General features: G+C 37.3%; 1 protein-coding gene across 3 annotated transcripts in view; it reads right to left on the bottom strand.

The window, feature by feature from the left end:
* Window positions 1-18787, bottom strand: part of MARK1 (MAP/microtubule affinity-regulating kinase 1) — a 182486-nt gene that overhangs the window by 48357 nt on the left and 115342 nt on the right. For all 3 annotated transcript variants that reach the window (XM_006869704.1, XM_006869702.1, XM_006869703.1), the window contains 3 exons: window positions 16745-16801; window positions 4990-5226; window positions 4782-4901 (listed from right to left, as the gene is read on the bottom strand). In XM_006869704.1, coding sequence (XP_006869766.1) covers window positions 4782-4901; window positions 4990-5226; window positions 16745-16801 — 414 coding nt within the window. The remainder of the gene's footprint in view (window positions 1-4781; window positions 4902-4989; window positions 5227-16744; window positions 16802-18787) is intronic.

Here is an 18787-nt window from a genome sequence, read left to right as displayed (position 1 = left end):
CCTCAACATAAAAAAACAAAAATCCTGACAAATGGACAATAAGCAACATCATGGTCAACAGAGAAACAAATTCATTTGTCACAGATTTCATTTTACTTAGATCCACAATCAATACCCATTGAAACAGCAGTCAAGAAATGAATCATGCTATTTGGGAAAATATGCTGCAAAAAACCTCATTATTAAAATTAAAGTGCTGCGAAGAACGATATCACTTTGAAGACTGAGGTGCACCTGACTCATCATGGTGTTTAATTTTCTTTTTTTAAAACTTTTACTATGAATTGAGTGAAGGTTAACAGACAAGAGCATCAGCTTTACTTTCAACCAATCATATGCTTTGTTTTACCTAAATGGTTACAAGCCCCTCCCTGCCACAACAGTTGTCCTGCTTCTTCCCTGTGGCTTCCCTTTAAAATTTTATTTTGCACAAATCAACAAAGCAAAGATATGTGATGTGCACACAAACACCAAAAAATATATATTCATTTAAATGTCCAAAGGGTACATTTTGCAAGCCAGCCTTCTGCCTGCAGGTATACAGCCTTTCTCAGTCCATGGGCCTAGACTCTGCAGCTGCTCTATCTCTCAAGCTATGGTATTTTCCGTCATTTCATATGCATGTAAAAGCTGGATAATGAATGTGGCAGATTAAGGAAAAATGGACACATGTTTTTTTTTTATGGTGTTGGTACAGAATATTAATATACTGCCAGAAGAAAGAACAAATTGATCTTTCAAGAAGTACCGCCAGAATGCTCCTTAGAAGCAAGAATGGGAAGACTTTGTTTCAGGTACTTTGGACATGTTATTATGAAGGGTCAGTTCCTAGAGAAGGGCATGATGTTTGGTAGAGAATCAGAGAAACAGAAGACGACCTTCAAAGAGATGGATTGAAACGTGGCTACAACAATGGACTCACACAGCAACGATTAAGAGGATGGGGCAGGACCAGGTGCTATTTTGTTATGTTAGACATAAGGTCACTGAGTCAGAACCGACCACCCAGCACCTAACAACAAAGTAACAACATATGCAAAACTTTTTATTTAATAAAAAATATAAAACACTGTTATTGTAAAAAAAAAAACCTAAGCTTATACACTTGTGGGGCAAGGAACCTAGTTCTATACCATGTAAAGGGACTTTTGTGTTTGGTGCTGAAGAAATAATACTTGAAGCAATTAGGGTACCTTGGTCTCAGACTTCCAGGCCACAACAAAGGATTTGTGCTGGTGATAGGTACCGGCCAGACAAGACCAGGAAAGACAGACTTTGGACATCAATAACAACTAGTGTTAGGAGGCATGGTGTAGCCTGTGACACAGGAGTGACAATAAAATGCCCAGAAAACTAAGGACCAAAGGGCTTCCAGGTTAGTAAGAACCTCTGCTCTCAGGAAGGTAGTGCATCCCTTGGAACCTGAAAGCTTCATGCTGGGAATCTTCCCAGACCTCACCCTATGTGTCTCTTTGTATCTTTTTTGGCTGTGCTACATCAGTAAGGAGCTCTGGTAGCGTAGTGGTTACGAAATCGGGCTGCGAACTGCAAGGTCAGCAGTTTGAAACTACCAGCTGATCCGCGGGAGAAAGATGAGGCTTTCTGCTCTTGTAAAGATTTACAGCCTCGGAAACCCTGATCAAGGTCGCTATGGGTCAGAACCGACTTGATGGCACTTAACTACAACAACAACATCAGTAACTGTAACTAACGGTACACTGTTGTGAGTCATTATAGCACATCAGCACACCTAAAGAGATAGATAACAGGAGTCATGAGGTCAGGTCAGAGAGGAAGGCTTCCATGTGGATTCCTGAGCTTACAGCTGCTATCTCGAAAGGTAGTGGGGAACCAACCCCTAATTTGTGGCCAATAGGTGGTGTTGGTTAAGCATTGGGTAGCTGACCACAAGTTCAGCAGTCCAAACCCACCAGCCTCTCCACAGGAGAAAGATGAGGCTGTCTGCTCCTGTGAAGAGTTACAGTCTTGGAAACCCTATACAGGGTTACTATGAGTCAGAATTGACTTGATGACTGTGGGTTCTGGGTTTTGGTAGGTCAGAAGGTAGGGGTCTCCACAGTTTTGCAGCTGGACTCTACCTATTTAGCTGTCTGAAGGATGGTCTCCTTTTCATATGAAAGTGGCTAGGGTCCAAGCTCACCAGCCACTCCTCAGAAACCCTATACAAGGTTACCAGGAGTCAAACCGACTCGATGGCACTTAACAACCACAACAACAGGATCAGAGAGAAAGTGTGGTGGCGGCAGGTGGAGAAGTAGAAATGTGAGGACTGGGTCACTCCAGTCCACATCTGGGGGACTGGACTCACGTAGATCCTTACTATGCAACTCTGAATATGAATTTTTGTTGCTGCTTTTTAATAGGTGGATTCTTAACTATAGACTTGATGATAAAGATGAAGTTAGCATTAAAAATAAAAAAGAAGTTCATGTAATATAATTTCCAAAGTCACTGCTATTTTAAGGCGGAGTTTCCTAAAGTTTGGTTTAAGAAATTTTAATTTTTTTTTCATGGTGACAGGTTTCTCTGTAAGGTTATTTCTGGGAATTTGTAGTATAGTGGCTCCTGTAATATTACAGTAGCATTTCCAATAAGAACTTAGTTTCCATAGATGACACAAACTTAGCTTTGCCAAACTGGAACTAGAGGTTCCAGACTATATTCAAATACATCAAGTTGGGCTTCTAAAGACATCAAGTTGGGCTTCTAAAGATAACATGTTTTTCAATAATAATAATAATCTGGCTTTTAAATTCAACTCAAAGAACGAACACTTTAATCCTTAGCATTTCAATGCTAAAGATGAAAGACTTAAATATTTAGTTACTTTTAATTAACCATCCCTAAGACACAAAGTAAAGGAGCTCTGGTAGCCTAGTGGTTACGAATCGGGCTGCGAACCTTAAGGTCAGCGGTTCGAAACTACCAGCCGCTCCGCGGGAGAAAGATGAGGCTTTCTACTCCCGTAAAGATTTACACCCTCGGAAACCCTGTACAGGGTCGCTATGGGTCGGAATCGACTCGACGGCACTTAACAACAACAACAACAAGACACAAAGTAAGGAGCTCTGGTAGTACAGTGGTTACGAATCGGGCTGCGAACCGCAAGATCAGCAGTTTGAAACTACCAGCTGTTCCGCAGGAGAAGATGAAGCTTTCTGCTCCCATAAAGCTTCACAGCCTCCCATAAAGATTACAACCCTGTACAGGGTTGCTATGAGTCAGGACCGACTCCAAGGCACATAGCAACAACAAAGACATGAAGTATGTCTTATCAATTGCCTAAATAGAATGTAAAAGTTATTTCCCAAAGTAATATTTATATGTTATTTTCACTCTGTTCATTAATTTAGTTGATACTTCAATTCTGGGCATTTTATTGAGTGACATCATGTAAGTGGGTTCCTATGATAAAAGTGGGTCATAAAGTAGGATTAAGAGAGATTTTTTTATGTCCCCATACAATTTTAGAACTGATAGAAGAGTAAATAGTTTTAACTTTTTAACTATTCCACGTAATTTTCCATATACAATGGTTGAAAGGAAGTTTAGAAATGCCATGATATGAAAGTGAACCCTTCTATTACACACGTTTTCAATTAAAACATTACAAACATACCATATCCCCCACCAAAAAAAGCACAAAAGTTATAGAAAAGAACCACATGTAAATTAATATCTCCACAACAAAAAAATCTAATAATTGATTCACTAATATAAAGCATGTAAAATAATTGCTCAGTGGAAGTCACCATCCCTTAACTTCCATCAAAACATATCTTTTCATGAGAAATATTTGTGGAAATGAAATTACAAAGCCCAAACTAACCTGAGAGCTCTGTACACAGGGATGGTTCACTATAAGGCTGCTTCCTAACCAGCATGGAGTCCGTGCCAGAAAGCCCCAATGCTACACTATAAAAGTACAATTTAAATGAGGTTAATTCTCTGAATTTTCTATCCTCTCTACTCAGGCAAATAAATGAAGACAAAAAAGCACCATTGAATAATACATGCTGAATTTCTGAAATTATTTTGATACAGGCTATCATTCTTGAAGACACAGAAGCAAAATATTAAGGAATAAGTTGCTCTAACTTCAGTGTCAGAAGGAAAACTGGTTAGACATTTTAGTTATGATGTAGCCTCTAAGAAGATGTGGCTGCAACATACTTGGAACATTCATAACAGTATCTACTACTATAAATAAATCACCTCATATATGGGACATATGAAAATGGCATAATACTGTGTTGAGAAATGAAATGTGTTTCAAATATCTTCGACTTCAATATTTGTAAATATTCTATATTGATTTTGAGAGAATTCTATTACTTTCTGATCAGTTACTAATTTCACACATGGACATTAAGTATACACTGGACTAGAATTTTCATGCTTTTTCTTGATCCTTGAAATGTATATTATTGAGTACCCACTAAGCACAAAGTTTCCATGTTGTGCCAAGGAATTTCTGACAAAGGTAAAGTTTTCTTCTTTTTCCAACTAAGTCACAATGTTTCTCTATTTTCATGTTATGTTCAATATTTCTCTGCAGGACCAAGAAGAGACAGTCTTTAGAGAAACCAGTAGCAATTTTTGAGCAATGAAAGACCAAGTTATAGTCCCTAGCTCTAAATAAAAGATAAATTAGATGATCTGACAATTTACCTAAAAAACCACTGGGGAAAAATGATTAGAAATGCTCTTCAATTCCTGGAATGTTTATCAATTAAATTTGAGTACAAAAAATTACTTACTTCCAAGCTGCCTCTCTTTATTGGATTCAATACTAATAATTTCTTCAGAAGATTTTCACAGTCTGTGGACATATAGAAGGGAATACGGTATTTCCCTCGTAAGACTCGCTCTCGCAGTTCCTTACAAAAGTAAAACAAAGCACTTATAACTGGATTTTCAAATGATCACATTTGAGAATAAAAACATAGTATTAAATTTCACTGATACCTTTAAATTTTGGCCATCAAATGGCAATGAGCCACTGACTAATGTATAAAGGATGACTCCAAGACTCCACACATCTACTTCAGGCCCATCATACTTCTTTCCTTGGAAAAGCTCGGGAGCAGCATAGGGTGGGCTTCCACAAAATGTGTCCAATTTGTTCCCAACTGTAAATTCATTACTAAAACCAAAGTCAGCAATTTTAATATTCATATCAGCATCAAGAAGGAGGTTTTCAGCCTAAGAGGAAAATAACAAAAAGGACAATGTAAAAAGCCTACATAAATAAGTAAAAACACTCATAATTCTTTCAAATCACAAACAATAATTTCTTGCTTCTCATTTAAAAATACAGAAGCCCCGGACAGTTGTTGTTGTTAAGTGATGTTGAGTTGGTTTCGACTCACAGCAACCCTGTACAGGGTTCCCAAGGACGAGAACCACCAACCTTGCAGTTAGCAGTCCAGTGCTATAGCACCAGACCAGGACTCCAGCATGGTATTTCAGTGTGTTTCTAAATTATATCTATATAATGGCACTGTAGGCTAAGCCCTGGTGGTGTAATGGGTTACAAGTTGGGCTGATAACCATGAGTTCAGCAGTTTGAATCCACTAGCTGATATTTTCTACTCCCGTAAATGTTTATAACCTCAAAAATCCTATTTAGGTTCTCTATGAGTCTTAACTGACTTGATGGCACACAACAAGGATAAATAGTTGACAGCTATTTAAACCTACCAGTCAATCCTTGGAAACCCCATAAAGGATTACTGTAAGTCAGAACTGACTCCATGACACTTAAAAACAAGAAAGCCAATTTTAAGGCTATATAAAGCAACTTTTCATTAATAAATATATATATACACACATACATATGGAGCTCTGGTAGCGTAGTGGTTACGAATCGGGCTACGAACCTGAAGGTCAGCAGTTCAAAACTACCAGCAGCTCCGTGGGAGAAAGATGAGGCTTTCTACTCCCATAAAGATTTACACCCTCGGAAACCTTGTACAGGGTCACTATGGGTCGGAACCGACTCGACGGCACTTAGCAACAACAACTATATATATATATAACAACAACATAACAACAACATACATATATATTATATTTTTTTAATTGAGCTTACAGAGCAAATCAATTAAACAATTCATATGCATTTTGCTTTATGTCCTTGATTGCAGTCCCCAATATCATTTATCCTGATGTGGTTGCTGTAGGTAGAATAAGCACTGGACCACAAGGTCAGTGGTTTACACTCACCAGACGCTTCTCAGAAACCTTATACAGGGTCACTATGAGTCGGAACAGACTCGATGGCACTTAACAACATGGGTGGAATGATTCAGTATCACAAAGAAGGTGACTTCCTCTTATTAGTTTACAATGCAACGTATTTCCCAAATGAAATTCCAATGATGTTTTACAGAAATTGCTAACCTACTTAGAAAATCCACATCGCAGCATAAAGAGCCAGATTGTTAAAATACATTTGAACAATAATAACAATGAGGGCAATATCATCATTTGAGATGTAAAAAACAACCCAAAAAGCTACTGTGGGAAGGACAAAAAGATCAATGGCAAAACAACAACAACAACAACGGTGATTTAGAATGAGATCCAGTTAATTACTAGGTAAAGGCTGGTTCAATAAATGCTGCTGGGACAACAAGTTAACTAGATACAAAAGGATTAACTACATACAAAAATAATTTTTATTATAATAAATGCAATAATGATATGTGCTACTTGAAAAAAAAAAACAACTGTCAAATGTCACAAAGAATATACATTAAGATATGAAAGTTTTCTGCACTCCATCATCAGATGTCTCTGAAGTAATAATTTTTTTCCTAAGGATGTGTGTGTGTTTTATATCTTTAGGGAAAAACATAAGCTCACTTAAGATGGTATAGTATGTACTGTTCTGCAACTTGTCTTTTTTTTTTCCACAATAAAATATCACACAGATGTCTTTCCACTTCCCAGTATGTAGGCAAAGCTCATTTTGAAGGACACATTAATAGCCCATAGTATAAATATAATTTTCCAAAATCTCTATTGATGGACGTTTAACTTTCTTCACATTTTTCCTTGTGCTGGAGGAGGGCCCTGGTTTAAAAAACAAACAAACTTCAAAGGCTGTGTGGGAGTCTCTCCCTGCAACATTCAAAGAAATCTCTGTCAGAACACAGCTAACCACACATCCAGAAAAATAGTGCTGGCAAAATACAAGGGAACTTCAAAAATTATCTTATGATTATATTGTCCCACATACTATGTAAAGTACTCTTATACTAGGGGAAGCCACTAAACAAATGAAACACTATGGCATTTAACAATTTAAAACAAAAACAAAACAGTAAACCTGGGAAAGAAGGAAATTCTGATTTCTAGACTTATCAGGTTTATAACATTCAACTGTCCTGGTTTCAGCAATGATGAAAAATCACAAGCCACACAAAGAAACAAGAAAGGATGGCTCATACAAAAGAACAAAATAAAGTGACAGAAACCATCCTTATGGAAGCTTAAATAATGGACTTACAAGACTAAGACTTTAAAATAACAATATTAAATATGTTCAAAGAGCTAAAGAAAAGCATAGACAAAGAGTTAAAAAGCAATCAGGGAAACAATGCATAAACAAAATGAGAATATCAACAATAGAAATTCTAAACAGGAGCCAAATAGAACAACTGGAGCAGAAAAAATATAACTGAAATGACAGCTTCACTGGAGGAATTTAACAGAAGATTTGAGCAGTCTTAAGAAAGAATCAGTGAGCTTAAATATAGAATAATTGCAACTACAGTGAAGAAGGTACAAAAACAAAAGAAATGAAAAGTGAACAGATACTAAAGGGTTTGTGGGGAACCATCAAACAGACGAAGATACTCACCTTTGGAGTCCCTGAAGGGAAGAGAGAAAGGGACAAAAAGAATACTAAAGAAATAACATCCAAAATCCTTTTATGAAAGACATGGATCTATGTATCTAAGAAGCTAACTGAACTCCAAGTAGGATACATTCAAAGAGATACACATCAAGACACATTATAACCAATCTTTCAAAACACCAAAGATAAAGAGAATCTTGAAAGCATCAAGAGAAAAGCAATTTATTGCATAAAAAAGATCCTCAATAGTATTATGCATTGATTTCACTCAGAAAGCAGGGAACCCAGAAAGCAGTGGGATGGATATATTTAAAGTGCTGAAAGGAAACAAATGTAAACCAAGCAATATATGGCTGGAAACACTAAGTAAGAAACTAAGGCATTTCCAGATAAACAAAAGGGAAAAGACTGAAGAAATGCTAAAGAGAATCTTTTAGGCTAAAAATGAAAAAATACTAGACAGTAAGTAACTTAAATTCTTAAGAAGAAAATAAGATTTTTAATAAAGGGAATTTCATGGGCAAATATAAAGCAAGTTTTATGGTGTTTTTTTCTTTGTATGATTTGGAAGACAAGTACACAAAAAATAGTTACAATTCTGGTTACTGGGCACACAACGCACACTTTATTACAACAACATACAGGAGGGAAGAGTCACTAGAAAAAAAACACAAAACAAAACTCAAGCAAATATAAAAGGCAGTAAGTATTAGAAGTAAAAAAGTTATAAAACACAGTAAACAGCAAATGACAGAAGTTAGTACTTCTTTATGGATATTTACTTTAAATGAATTCAATTTTCCAATAAAAACACAGTATTTGGCAGACATGATACAACTATATAAGACAGCTACTTTAAATTAAAAGACTTGAACAGGTTGAAGGTAAAAGGATGGAAAAAAATAATCCAAGCAAACAGTAACCTAAAGTGGGTATATTAGTATCAAAAAGAGATGTTAAGTCAAAATGTGTTGCAAAAGACTAAGAAGAACATCATATATTGATTTTTAAAAGTTAATTCATCAACATGATGCAACCATATAAATGTGCACCTAACAAAAGAGCCCAAAATATAGGAAGCAAACATTGACAGAATCAAAGAATTTTAACACTACCAACACTTCAAAAAGTTCATAGAAAAACTCCATTTTCCACAAACTTTTTGAAGTCACCGCATATAAACCAACTAGACCCTAACAGAAATCTATAGAATACACCAACTAACAACATCATTCTCTAGGGCAGACATATAATAAATTATACAAGTCTCAAGTCTCAATAAATTTTAAAAAGGCTGAAATCATACAAACTATGAGTCGGAACCAACTCCACGGCACATAATTACCACCACTATAGGATAACTAATATGGGGTGAAAGTAGGTATCAGTTGTAATCCATAACAAATACTATGAATGATTAAACAACAAAAAAATCAGATCACCTAGAAAAAATGGAAAATTTTATAAAATACACAAACTAGCTAAACTGATTGAAAGGAGTTAACAGAAAATTCTAACAGACTCAGAAGAAATCAAAGATTGAATTTGTAATCAAAATCCTTCCAATAAAGAAAAGTCCAAGACCAGATGGCATTACTGGTGAATTCTATCAAATAGTTAAAGAATTAACACAAATTCTTCTCAAACTCTTCCAAAAAAAGAAGAGAAGGGATCACTTCCTAACTCATTCTATGAATCCAGTATTATTCTAGAACCAAAGTCTGATAAAAAGCCATCAGGTAACAAAACTGATACATATATAAAAATAAATAACAAAATACTAACAAACCAAATCTGTTACTGCTGTTCAGTGCCAACAGGTCTTCTCCAAATCATAGCAGCCCTGTGCAGAACAGAATGAAACACTGCCTGGTCCTGCACCATCCTCACAGTTGCTGTTAGGCTTGAGCCCATTACTGTTGCCACTGTGCATGGGTATTTGATCGGGGTCTTAATCTTTTTCACTGACCCTCTACTTTACCAAGCATAATGCTGTTCTTCTCCAGGAATTGGTCCCTCCCAATAACATGCCCAAAGTACAAGAGGCAGTCTTGCCATCCTGGCTTATAAAGAAGCATTCTGACTGCACTTCTTCCAATACAGATTTGTTTGTTCTTCTGGAAGTATTTACTTTTAGTATTCTTCTCTCATACCATAACTCAGCAAGAATTCCTCTACTGTCTTCCTTATTCATTGTCCAACTTCTACATGGATATGAAGCTTTTGAAAATACCATGGTTGAGTTGGGCACACCTTAGTCCTCAAACTCTTATCTTTGCTCTTGAACACTTTAAAGTGGTCTTTTGCATATGATTTACTTCCATGACTGTTGACTGTGGATCTAACCAAAATGAGGTCTTTGACAATTTCAATCTTTTCTCCATTTATCATGATGTTATTTAATTGGTCCAGTTGTGATGATTTTTGTTTTCTTTACATTGAAATGCAACCATTCTTAAGGTTGTAGTCTTTGATCTTCACCAGTAAGTATTTTAAGTCCTCTTTGCTTCCAGAAAGCAAGGTTGTATCATCTACTATCATAGCTTGTTAATGAGGCTTCCACCAATCCTGATGCCATGTTATTCTTCATATAATCCAGCTTCTTGGATTATTTGTTCAGTATACAGACTGAGTAAGTATGGTAAAAAAGATACAAACCTGGCACACATCTTTCCTAATTGTAAACCATTTGGTGTTCCCTTATTCTGTTCAAATCACTGCCTATACAGGTTCTTCATGAACACAGTTAAGTGCTTCTGAATACCCATTCTTCACAATGTTATCCACAGTTTGTCATGATTCACACAATCGAAAGATTCTACATACTCAATAAAGCATAAGTAAAAATCTTCCTGGTATTCTCTGCTTTCAGTCAAGGTTCATCTGATATCAATAGTGATACTCCTTATTCATTGTCTTCATCTGACTCTTGCTTGAATTTCTGAAAGTTCTCTGTTGATGCACTGTTGCAGCTGCTTTTGAATCATCACAAACTTTTACTTGCATGAGGTATTAATGATATTGTCCAATGATTTCCACAATCCGTTCGATCAACTCTCTTTGAAATAGGCACAAATATGATCTATTCAAATTGGTTGACCAGGTAGCTGTCTTCCAAATTTCTTGACATAGATGAGTGAGCACTTTCATAGTATTTCATCAGCTTGTTGAAAGATTTCAATTTGTATTCCATCATTCCCCAGAGGCTTGTTTTTTCCCAATGCCTTCAGTACAGTTTGAACTTCCTCCTTCAGTACCATCAGTTATGATCGTATGCTACCTCTTGAAATGGTTCAACATTGATCATTTCTTTTTGGTATAGTGACTTTTTGTGTTCTTTCCATTTTATTTTGATGCTTTCTGTGTCATTCAATATTTTCCCCAAAGAATCCTTCAATTTGCAAGTTGAAGTTTGAATTTTTTCTTCAGTTCTTTCAACTTAAAAATGCTGAATATGTGGATCTTTTTTTGGTTTTCAAACTCCAGGTCTTTGCACATTTCATTATAATACTTGACTATGTCTTCCTGAACTGCCCTTTGAAATTTTCTGTTTAGTTTTACTTCACTACTTCCATGTTTTTAGCCTCTCTAAGCTGGAGAACTGGAGTCCTGGTACGGTGCTGTGGGTTAACGCGCTGGATTGCAAGATCAGTTTGGACTGTAAGGTCGGCAGTTCAAGCTCACCAGCCACTCACTGGAAATCTTATACAGGGTCGCTATGAGTCAGAACTAACACAATGGCACTTTACAATAACAACAATAATGCTGGAGAACAAGTTTCAGAGTCTCTTCTGACATCCATTTTAGTCTTTTCTTTATTTCTTACCTTTTTAATGACCTTATGCTTTCTTCCTTTACTACTATGCTTTTGATGTGATCCCCGAATTCCTGTGGTCTACTGTAAGTAATGTCTAATGCATCAAATCTCTTATTGAGATGGTCTATAAATTCAGGTGGGATATAGTCAAGGTTATATTTTGGCTCTTGTGGATGTTTTAATTTTATCCAGCTTCAGCCTGAACTTGCTTATGAGTCGACCCCTGGTCTTGTTTTGGGTGATGATACTGAGTTTTTTTCACCACCTCTTCACACTGACGTAGTAAATTTGATTTCTGTGTATTCCATCTGGTGAAGTTCATGTGCATTTTTGCTTAAAAAAGGTATTTACGACGAATAAGTCATTGGTCTTGCAAAATTCTACCAAAACTCCAGCATTGTTATATCACCAAGGGCATATGTTCTAACTACTGATCCTTCCTCTTTATTTCCAAGCTTTGTATTGCAATTACCAGTGTTATCAATACACCCTGAATGCAGTTTGATGCATTTCAGACTGAAAAAGTTGGTAGATTTCTTCAATTTCATCATATGTGGTCTTCCTTGTTGTTGTTAAATGACGTCAAGTCAGTTCTGACCCATAGTGACCCTATATAAATAGGGTTTCCGAGGAGCAGCTGGTGATCTTGCACCTCTGACCTTGCAGTTCAAATGGCTTTGCAGTCTGATGCATTAACCCACAGCACCACACCAGGACTCCCTATCACAGACAACATTGTACTTCAAGAAAAATCTTGCTCTTCCCATAAGTAGCCTGAGGTAGTCTTACAAAAATGATTCGCTACTCACTTGACCCAGAAAACCCCACAAAATCATGCAAATCCAGAGGTTCAAATCTCTGGGTCCATTTTTTTTTTCAATGTTTTATTGTGAATTATATGATAGTTTACATGAGAGAACTCTAGTTTTACATTCATTCCATCGCATATCATTACATTGCCATGGTTCCAATCCCCTCCATGCATCATCTTCTGACCAAAGGGCATATCCTGGAAGCCCGTCCTCTGCCCCCCCAACCCCCAGTCTTCGGCCCACAGTTCCTCTCCCTCTCTGGATCCAAAGTACCCAGTCGCTCCATCCCTCCATGTCATCGTCCCTGTCTCCATCTCAAGCATCCCTGCTTCTCTGGGTAGGGTCCTGCTCTCAGCTCTTCTCTGTTGGTGGTCCAAGAGACCTCCGCTCCTAGACTGGAGAAACAGTCGCTCCCTTCCTTGCCACAAAATGTCCACCTTTGCATTTCCAACACTCACAATCCGTCCTGATAACCATTATTCACTACAGTATCACGCGTAACCCATCTGTATTTCATTTCATCAGCTCCACCTAGACAAATTGGATAGTACTCACTGGTGATTCTGCCTTCCTCCATGACCCCTAGATCTAGGTTTCCTCTTGAAAGCTTGTAAGCCAGTTACTTCTTGCCTTTGTAGTCCCTCCTTCCCCATTTGGGTATCCAATGTCTAAGTTGCCCATCTCTGTCCACTCTGTGTGTGGAGGGGGTGGGAATGTTTCCTACTGTAAGGATTTGTTGCCTCTTTTTGAGTCACTGCATTTGTATGCATAGGTCAAGTTCATCAGATTGAATCAGCTCAATCATCTTTTTATTTTTTTTAACACCCTCACCCCCACCTCTTCTTTCTTCTCCTGGTTGAGCTCTGATCATCCAGTCATCTGGTCCCAGTCACGTGGGTGTCATCTGCAAGTGTGGGTGTTCTTGTGCACATGCCCTCTCTGCCCATCAGCCATTCTCCACTTGAGTCCTCCATGGCCACGTCACTGACTTTGGGCCCAGGAGTCCTCGGGTCTCCTCGCACTGCTTGCCAATCAGGTCCCCAACCAGATCCACAGAAGCCCTCTGAATACTGTAAGGCTTAGTTTGCCGCTTCATTGCTGCCTTTACCCCACTTCTCCCCATTGGTGATGTGTGTGTTTACTAATCCGAGCGTGCATTTCCTCTGAGTCTCAGTTTTGGGAGGGGGGCCTATGTTGGTAGGACCCGACCAACTGCCCCAATGTCTCCTAGGGAAGCTACCCGTTTGTTCCCGTAGTAACAGTCCATCTGTCTCCATTGTATCGTATTTTTCTTGTAGGTCCTCCATTCAAGATGTATCTTTTGTTCTTCTCACTGCTCCAGGCTCGTCAGCTTGTCCTTTCAAGGGGTATTTCTCATCTCTGGTGATCTGGATGTGGTTCTGGCTTCCACCTATAGTTCTATGTATTGCAGAGGCTCCACAGAAAGCCTCGTTCACCGGGTACGCTATAGCCCCATTTTAGGTATTCCAATCAGTTAAAGGCAGAAGACGGACTTACAAGCCTTCTAGTGTGATGTTTCTGACTATTCCTTTCTCTCCCCCTCCAGTGTCTACTCTATATTATAATGCAAGGAAAACCAAGATTCCAAAAACAGTCAAGCATCTTAACACGATTCCCCGCCCATTCCAACCATGGGTTAATCCCTGTATCTCAGAGCCCTGGAGTTCCAAGGCTGTGCACCTATCGTCCTTTATCTCTGTCTCTGGGTCCATTTTAAGAACACATGTGAAACTGTCAAGGCCATCAAGGGTATGCATATCTGGAAAGCCATCAAGTATCTTAAAGATGTTACTTTGCAGAAGCAGTGTGTACCATTCCAATGTTACAACGGTGGTGTTGGTAGTTGTGCCCAGGCCAAACAGTGGGGTTGGACACAGGGTTGGTGGCTCAAAAAGAGCACTGAATTTTTGCTGCACATGCTTAAAAATGCAGAGAGCGATGCTGAGCTTAAGGGTTTAGATGTGGATTCTTTGGTTATTGAGCACATCCAGGTCAACAATGCTCCCAAGATACACCACCGAACTTACAGAGCTCATGGTCGGATCAACCTGTACATGAGCTCCTCCTGCCACACTAAGATGATCCTCACTGAAAAGGAACAAATTGTTCCTAAACCAGAAGAGGAGGTTGCACAGAAGAAAAGGTTATCTCAGAAGAAACTGAAGAAACAAAAACTTATGGCTCGGGAGTAAATTAAGCTTAAAATAAAATGCAAATAAAAGTAAAAGCAAAAAGAAAAGAAAAATCTTCAAATGTTCTTTTTGATAATGAATGTGATGCCATTCCACTTCAATGTGTTGTTCCTGGCATAGTAAACCTTATGATTATCAGATTCAAAATGGCTAATACCAGTCCATTCCAGCTCACTAATGCCTAGGATATCAATCTGTATGTGTTTCATTTTTGACAACTTGCAATTTTCCAAGATTCATACTTTGCACATTCTATGTTCCAATTATTAATGGATGTTTATAAATGTTTCTCCTAATTTTGAGTTGTGGCCCATCAGCAAATGAAGGTCCTAAAAGTTTTACTCCATTCACATCATCATGATTAACTTTATTTTAAAGAGGCAGCTCTTCTCCAGTTGTATTTTGAGTGCCTTCCAACTTGAGGGACTATGTCTGACTGTGTTCTTCTGTGATTTATAATACTTTCATCTTCTGGTACTATATCTGGCAATGTTACCTTGCTATTCATAAGATTTTCAGTGGCTTAACATTCAAAAGTAGTTCACCTCTCCTTTTTCCTAATCTGTCTTAGTCTGGAAGTTTTGTTAAAACCTGTCCACCATGGGTAACCCTGCTGATATTTAAAATACTGGTGTCATAGCTTCCAGCATCAAAGCAACTCATAAGCCCCTATGGCACAACAAACTGACAGATGAGGAATGGAAATCAAATGTAGTGAAATATTAGATAGATTATACACCATGACCAAGAGGGATTTATCCAAGGAATACAAGGTGGTTCAACATAAGAAAATCAATCAATGTAGCATATCACACTAAAAGAACAAAGGAAACGAACTATATGATCATCTCAAGTGGCACAAAAGACGAATTTGATAAAATATAATACTCTTTCGTGATAAAAGTGCTAAGCAAACTAGGAATAGAAGGCTAATTTCTCAATATGATAAAGGGCATTTATAAGAAACCCACACTAACAACATACTCACAGTGGTAAAAAACTAACAGGCTTACCTTCTGAAGTCAAGGAACAAAACAAGGAAGTCTGTTTTGCCACTACTATTCAACATTGTACTGGATGTTCCAGCCAGAGGAGCAATAAGACAAGAAAATTCAAAGGCATCCAGATGGGAAAGGAAGAAGTAAAACTATCTGTATTCCCAGATGACAGTATCCCACACATTGCATACCTCATTTTACTGTGCTTCACTTGTTTGTGCTTTGCAGATACAGCAATTTTTACAAATTCATATAGACAAAAGTATTAGTAGCTATTAGGAGGTTGTAGTTTGGGGTGTTATTGATAGAATTGTGTACCCCCAAAATTTTTGTTGAAGTACTAACGCCTGTATCTTTGAATGTGACCCCGTTTGTCAGCTAGCTGAACAAGGGCATACTGAAGCACAGTGTGTCCTAATCCCTTCTCGGTGATGTGTTACACAAAGGGGGAGAACAGAGAGACAATGTCTCACACACCGAGGGAAGACACCATACAAAGATATATCCACAAGCCAAGGAGTGTCAAGAAACGCCAGGTCTACCACAAGTTGAAATACACAAAAAGGATCTTTCTCTAGAGTGAAAATAGGAGAGAGAATGCTTCCCTGAATTCACAGACTTCTAGCTTACAAAACTGTGAGAGAATACATTTCTGTTTTTCGAAATCACTCACCTTGTGGTATTTTGCTCTAGCAGCCCTAGGAAACTAAGCCAGGAACTAAGACGGGAATGTACTGGCTTGGGGTATTACGTTTTTACTTGGGATGATGAAAACGTTTTGGAAATAGTGGTGATGGTTATACTACATCATGAATATAATCAGTACCACCAAATTAAACATTTAAAAATTATTAAAATGACATTTCTTATTATATACATTTGACCAAAGCAAAATTACTTTTTAAAAACCTAACTATCTTGCATAATACCTGGTACAATTAATCAAAGGATAATTCTAACATTATTAAATATCTGTGAATAATTAAGATTTTTTTGGTGCAAAATGAGCAGCTTACCTTAAGATCACGGTGAACAATGCACTTTTGATGACAATACTGTACAGCAGATACAATCTGAAATAAACAGTTACATATAAAGTATTCAAATTGATTTTATATTTCAAACACCCCAATTTTCCCCACATGACCTCCAATTTAGATAAATTTACAAATTTCACAGCAACAATTTCACTATCCTTTTAATTTCGTACCTATTACAATAAAGTGACAAAGCTTATGTTCTTTAATATGGAAAATATAGGAAAATTCTCTTGCTAAAACAAGCTAAACTATGCCTGTCAGAGCTTGTGAGGATTTTTAATATATTATTATTTACATTTATGTATTATTATTAATGTATTATTATTTACAATAATGTATCATTATTGTTTACATTTACAGTTGGGGTCAAATGATTTATTCCAGTGTGAGCATAAACATTCTGGCACTCATAAATCAGTATTCCAGGGTAACTGGCTTGGGTCCTAAAAATAAAAACTCTATCCTAGGAATTGTTTCAAATGTCTTCAAGGCATGTTGCTTTACTGAAGTCAATTTACTGAGCACTTATCGTCTGTTCATAGCAAACACGCAAAACAGAAGGGACATTTTTTTGAGCCTTAAAAAGAACCTGGTCATCAAAAAACGGAGGAATCATGAAATTTAATCTTACACTTTTGACTAATTAGCTTGGCAAAGTATTCCACTTCTAGGTAAATAGATTTTGTATGTGGTCATAATCTTTAGTCATTACATAAGACTCTTTGGAGAGAAGGGCCAAACAGGGAGAAACCTAACAATTTAAGGGCCAAAAATACAAACGAAAGATAGATTATCAACAATTCTGTAATCGTTATGTACTTGATAATTTTGTACATTTAAATTATCATAGTCATCAATTAAGAATTATTTTATACATACATAACTGATACACAGGAGGGCAACCATCTCAGTGCAGAGTAGAACATTAAATTTTGTGGATTCCTTTAAATATAAACCCGGTTTGAATGGTGAATGTTGGTTAGGCACTTACAAATGGAGATCAAAATGAGATTTTTAAATGTCTACTGGTGACATAAAGTATGACCATGCTAACAGGAATATGGGGCTAAGAAGAAAATAACTCCAAAGTGGTAAACGTAAAACTGACATTTCAATATTTTAAAATATTTCTAACTTGTATCAAAAATGGTTTAAGACAGGAGACATGAATCAAAACAAAAGACATAATGAGTAATATGTAATACAAATATTCATTTCAGTGAACATATATTTATTGAGTACCTGCTATGTGCAAGAAAATGTGCTGGTTGCTAGGGGAATACAAAAATAAACACTACATGGACTTTGCCCTTAAGGAGCTTACAATCTAATGAGAGAAAACACAAATGTGGTAAACTATAAAACAAGGCAGGATGACAGAAGCAGAGGAACAAAATAGTTAGGAACTGTCTAAATAATAAAGAAAGAATAATTTTACTTGAAGGTGTTTCCTGGAATAGGAGCTACTTCATCTAAACTATCCTTAAAAGATACCCAAAGAATCAAACTCACTGCCACTACCGAGATTCTACCTATTGCAACCCTCTACCTGAGAGCGTTTCCAAGGTTGGTGTGGTGGTGTAGGATCAGCACTGGACTCCTAACTGTAAGGCTGCCTGTTCAAACCCACCAGACACTTCTCAGACACCCCTATACAAGGTCGCTATAAGTTGGAACCAACTCAAAGACCCTTAGCAACAACAAAAATTTTTTACAGAAGCAGACTGTCTCATCTTTTTTTTTCCTGCAGAGCAGCTGCTATGTTTGAACGGTTGACCTTATGGTTAACAGCTGCACATTTAGTCACTGAGCCACCATGTCTCCTTCCCTTGATATGATTATATTACATTAATTACATAAAATGTGGAGATTTGGGTATGGGAAGTGAGGGTAAGATGTGAATTGCATTAATGATGATGGAACATAGTATATTCAAGAAACAGTGTAAATACAGGTGTGAAAACAGTGGTGGTGGGAATTAGACCTCAATAAACAAATTGATCAAAGACTGGGGCCTCC

This window comes from Chrysochloris asiatica, unplaced genomic scaffold (genome assembly GCF_000296735.1).
Source record: "Chrysochloris asiatica unplaced genomic scaffold, ChrAsi1.0 scaffold00133, whole genome shotgun sequence".
Lineage (NCBI taxonomy): Eukaryota > Metazoa > Chordata > Mammalia > Afrosoricida > Chrysochloridae > Chrysochloris > Chrysochloris asiatica.
Note: the sequence above shows the minus strand (reverse complement) of the source record. Positions and strands in the feature narration are given on the sequence as shown.